The following is a 5,173-nucleotide window of genomic DNA, read 5'->3' as shown; positions in this document are numbered from 1 at the left end:
TACATGGCACAGGTAATTTGGAACCCTAACTCACCGGGGCAAGGACAAGACTGGATAGCCCAGTGCCTACCTGCCTTTCCCCTTAAGGGCACTGATAACCCAGGAGGTGGGCTTGTCAGGACATTTTTAAAAAAGATTTGGGAATCTGAACATTGAGAGTGACTAGCCAGGATTCCCTGCTTTCAGGGCATTTAAGCCTCGTGTGAATAATCACACACTCACATGTTTGTTCCTTCACTCTCTCTCCATCATTACTTTCAGATTGAAATGTCAGATCTACATGTTCAGAAGGCTGTGAGGTGTGCCAATAATACCTGTGCCCTTTGGGTTCCGCCTGCGAAAGCCTCTCCCCCGGGGCGGCAGCAGCGTGGGGATGTGCTCCGTTCCAATTTCTCCTCTCCCTTAGATGGGCTAGAATAAAAGTAACTTTTGTATATAAGATTTTTGTCTGGCCATACTTCAATTTTTATCTATATATTTAGCAGTAAGTTTAAGGGTGTATGTGTTTAAACTCATTTAATTTCTTCCAAACATTTCATAGGGAAAAAAACCAGAACTTAGTTTTGAGACTGAGTCAGTTTTTTCCTCCCTAAAAATAAACGAGAGTACAGGGCGTCAAGAATGCATGTTAATGTAAAATACCGGCCTATAATATCATTTTTGTTAACTTGCTAGGTTAAATCTGCAAATCTTCAGATACAAACCTGTCCAGATATATGAAAAATTTCAATAAACAGATTTTACCTTCACTACAACTCATGGATATTAAGCATTTAAATTACATATTATGCATGCCTGGGTTTTATTTGGAACCCACAATAACATCTGGAGTCATCAGAACTAGAGTCTCACATTTTTTCATGATTTAAAAATTGCCTGCAACAAATAGTTTAACAAAAACATACAGAATTAGAAAAAAAGATATTCAAAATATATAAATTGTATAAATTCAATTAGTTCAATAAACATCTGATGCATTTTCATTCTTATTATTTAAACTAGAATTTTGATGTTTTCTTTTGGGGATTAAAAAAAAATCCCTCTTTATGCAACTACTGGAATTCCTTCTGTTGAGGAAATAGTAGCTTTAAATACCAGGACTTTCAACTACAATTTATTTTGGATATGTAAATAGTTTTTAAGGATATTTAACTGATATCTATTAAAATTTTAAAACTAAAAGTTGCCTATTTACTTGTGTTGCTTCCACTACTATATAAAACTGTTGTAGAGTTTTTACAGATATATACAATATTGTGCTAAAACGTGTATGGAAATTGAAGTAGAAAGCTCAAAAATAAAATGAAAAATTCTATAAAGTTTACCTAAGGTACTGTGGATTTAATTTTAAATAGCTGCAATGCTCATCAAAACGGAATAGAATGAGATTTGAAAATGTATACCAAAGTAACTTCTTTTATTTGTAGTCATTTTTAAATAACTTCTGATCTCCTGCAATGATGCTTTTGTTAAATTCTCTTTGAAAAAATACTGCCTTTTCTATAATGGGCTCTTCTCTCAACATTTTTTTTTTTTTAGCAGAAAAGAAAGTAAACTAGGGGGCAACTGAAGCAAATTCTCTTGGTAGGTTTCCTTTGAAAATTAAGCATTTTATTTATGAAAAAGTGTAAAAATCTTACATTAGAATAGTACAATAATTGCCATTAAAATTTACAATACTCCTTGTAAAGAATACGCAGTAAGTACAAAATTAAAACTCCGCATGTCTATTATGATACAAAACACAGGTTAAAATAAGAAATAATTTTGATTTTTTTTCCTTGTGTAAACATGTTAATCAGATTTTTTTTCCTTTTCATGAAAAAAGTACACCAGACAAGTGTCCTCAAATAAAAACTACTGCGTCGCTGGCATTCTTCAGGACCTTTAATATTTATGTATTCGTCTTTGAACATTTTTTTTTAAACGCCTGGACCTGAGAATCTCTAGACCCCAAAAAGGCTTAGAATTTTTAAGATTTCCCAAAGTCAAGGGAGCCCCTCGTGCCTAGACAGGGCGGACCCCACCAGCACCCTCTTGCGCCCCACCCCGGGCTGGGGGCTGCAGCGTAGGCCGACTTCGCATAAATAGAGAGACCCGCGGAGCCGAGGCAGCTTCGAGCTGTTGTTGCCGAACAGGGTCGTCTGAGCATCCGACGCGGCGAAAATGGGAAGCGCGAGGTCGGGAGGGGCCGCGCCGGGAGGAGCGCACAGGACGCCAGATCACCGAATGAAAAAAAGGAGCGGGATTCCTACCTTCTCTTTCTCAAGCGCGCTAACATAGCGTTATTAACAATTTGAAATCCTAGCAGTAAAGTTCTCGACACTGGACAGGGCAGTCCCTTGATGCAGAGTTCCCAGAGCGGCCGACGAGGAGACAGAGGAGGCTGCGGCGGCCGCGGCGGCCACGAGTGAACGAGTGAGCGCGGCGGCCGGGCCTACGGCCGCCTGAGCCGCACAGCCGCCGCCGCCGCTGCCGCTGCCGGGTCCGGGCGCGGGCGCGGGCAGTGCCGCCGGCGAGGGTGAGAGCGAGGCCTGCGCGGCGGCGGCGGCGGCGGGGCCCAGGCTGCCCCCGATGATGCTCTCGATGGAGAAGGGCGAGCGCGCCAGAGCCGCGGCGCCCGGGCCGCCCGCCTTGGTCGCGGAGGCCTGCAGGGGACCCGGCAAGGCGGCGCCGAGCGGGTGCGGCCGGTAGCCGAAGGCGGTCCGGGCCAGCTCGGCGGCCGCGCCGTGCGGCGGCGGGGGCGGCGGAGGCGAGTGCGGGTGGAAGGCGGCGGCGGCGGCGGCAGCGGCGGCGGCGGCAAAGAGGGCCGAGGGCGGCGCGTAGGGCGGCAGCTGCAGGCCGTAGCCGCAGCCGTAGGGGCCGTAGCCGTAGGCGTGCGGGGGCGGCGGCGGGGCCGGCGGGAAGAGCGCGGCGGCTGCGGCTGGGTCGCCGGCGCCCCCTGAGCCCCCGGTGCCGCGGAGCAGCAGCGACTCGGCGGCCGCGGCGGCGGCGGCGTTGGGCGGGAGCAGGGGCTGCCGCTTGAAGCGCTTCCTCCGACGCAGGAAGCTGCCGTTGTCGAACATGTCCGCGGACTCGGGGTCGAGCGTCCAGTAGTTGCCTTTGCCGGGGTTGCCGGGCTCGCGGGGGATCTTGACGAAGCAGTCGTTCAGGGAGAGGTTGTGGCGGATGCTGTTCTGCCAGGCGGGGAACTTCTCCCGGTAGTAGGGGAAGCGGCCGCTGATGAACTCGCAGATCTCGCTCAGCGTCAGCCGCTTCTTGGGGCTCTGCAGGATGGCCATGGTGATGAGCGCGATGTACGAGTAGGGCGGCTTCACCAGGGGGTTCTTGGCGCCGCCACCCGCGCTCCCGCCGCCGCCGCCGCCGCCCGCGCTGCTGCCCCCACCGGCCCCGGGTCCCGTCGCCGGGGCTGGCCCCTGGGGCGCCGGGGAGCCCCCAGTCCGAGGGGCCAGCAGGATGTCATCGTCGTCGTCCTCCTCCTCCTCCAGGTCCTCTAGCTCGTCCTCGCCGGCGTACGAGCGCCGCCGCCGCCGCCGCCGCCGCTGCTCAGGGACAGCCAGACGGGGCCCGCCACCGCCGCCCTCGTCATCCTCCTCCTCTTCCTCATCGTCTTCGTCCTCTCCCTCCCCCACCACATCGATGTCTGTCTCCTCCGCGAGGCAGGAGGCATCGGACATCTCCGTGCTCAGGGTCATAGCTGTCGCGCTGTGGCGTTGGGGCGGCGCATAAGGGCGCCGGACTCCGGGCTCCCGCCGCGCCCCAGCCCGAGTCCCGGGCGGCGGGCCCGGCCCCGGGGCGCCACGCTGGGGGCGCTGCTGCGGCTCAAACAGCGCACCAGGGCTGTCCCGAGGCGGCCGAGGCTCGCGCTGCAATTTTGTAACTCCTTTGCCGCCGCGGTCGCCCCGAGGTCTTTGCGCTCCTTTGGCTCCGCGCGCTCCCCGCCCTGGCGAGGGACTTGACCTCCTCTCCGAGCGCCCCTGGCCGGGTCAGTTGAGGAGCGGGTGGCAGAGCCGTGGGAAAGCAAGTCTGAGCTCTGAAACGCCAGAGAGGGTGCGGAATGGGTGAGAGTCTAGGGATAGAGCTCGACGAGGCAAGGGCTGAGACCAGGAGAGGGCGGACCTTTACTCGGCTTATAGCAGAAGGAGGCCTGTCACATGGTGTGCACGTCAGAGCGCTACCGAGGGAAGGGAAAGAAAGTCTAGGAGCTCAGCCCTGCTCTGGAAAGTTCACCCGTAGGAGGGAGCAGGAACTGAGAAGAGTGAGCAGGAGAGAGGACCCCGTGATTCCTTGCCAAAAAGGCTGAGATCTGAATTATGCGCTGGCCCGCGAAGATCTGGACCCATGGCAAGAGTTAGAGTTTCCCAGCCTTCTCTTCATAGTCCTCAGCTCTAACTTCAGAAGCACTCCTGTGGTGCGACGTTTTGACCATTCAACGGCCTGTTGGAGCCAGTCCAGCTAGGCTAGGACAAACAACACTCCATCGTCTGAGTTGGTCCCTGGAATGGCTCTGAGGTCTGTTGGATTGTCCCATCTCCCCTATATTGGACGAACGGCTCCCCCATCAAATCTGATGAGAAACACCCTGCTGACCCCCCAGTTTAGGCAGAATAATTGTTTATTGACCTTTCAACCTGGCTCCTTCAGTTCTTCTCCAAAGGCGTTTACTTTCCACTATCTGTTAATAAAAATGGTGTTAGGCTGGCGTTTTAGTCACTTATCTGCAACTGAATGCTTGAGAAACTTGACAGCTAAACTAAGCCACCCTAATGAGAGAATCTGAAATTTTTCAGGGGAATAAAGAAAGTTATGATTGAATGCAGAGAAGAAATGGAAACATTTAATGAAAACCCAAATACACGCAAAAAAAATTGTATCTAGAAACGACTCAAAAAAGGTTTTTCATATTGGGGTAAAGGACTCTATAGTTAGCAGTAAGAAGAACGTTCTAATCGACACTTCACAGTAATCTACAAATACTTAAATTACTATAATGTAGGCACACATTTCTAGTCAGGTAGGCTTAATAGAAATTACAATGACAAAATTCTCAGACCCATTTTTTAAATGGTTTTTTTTTTTTAATTCACGAAATATTCCCAATACCTACTGGTGAAAAGAAACGAAAATTTAAAAACTAAAATTCAAGTTCTGGTCAACTCAATTTTCCTTTTCA

At 51.0% G+C, this 5,173-nt stretch overlaps 1 protein-coding gene across 1 annotated transcript; it reads right to left on the bottom strand.

Moving 5' to 3' along the window:
• Positions 1-1,614: 1,614 nt before the first annotated feature.
• FOXD1 (forkhead box D1) lies at positions 1,615-4,081 on the bottom strand. The gene has a single exon (XM_066253571.1). The coding sequence runs from the start codon at positions 3,693-3,695 to the stop codon at positions 2,289-2,291; it is 1,407 nt and encodes a 468-aa protein (XP_066109668.1). The 5' UTR covers positions 3,696-4,081; the 3' UTR covers positions 1,615-2,288.
• Between the last annotated feature and the right edge of the window lie 1,092 nt (positions 4,082-5,173).

This window comes from Saccopteryx bilineata, chromosome 1 (genome assembly GCF_036850765.1).
Source record: "Saccopteryx bilineata isolate mSacBil1 chromosome 1, mSacBil1_pri_phased_curated, whole genome shotgun sequence".
Taxonomy (NCBI): domain Eukaryota; kingdom Metazoa; phylum Chordata; class Mammalia; order Chiroptera; family Emballonuridae; genus Saccopteryx; species Saccopteryx bilineata.
Note: the sequence above shows the minus strand (reverse complement) of the source record. Positions and strands in the feature narration are given on the sequence as shown.

Excerpts from the sequence above, each read along its gene's own strand:
- FOXD1 (XM_066253571.1), bottom strand. The coding sequence starts at position 3,695 with ATGACCCTGAGCACGGAGATGTCCGATGCCTCCTGCCTCGCGGAGGAG.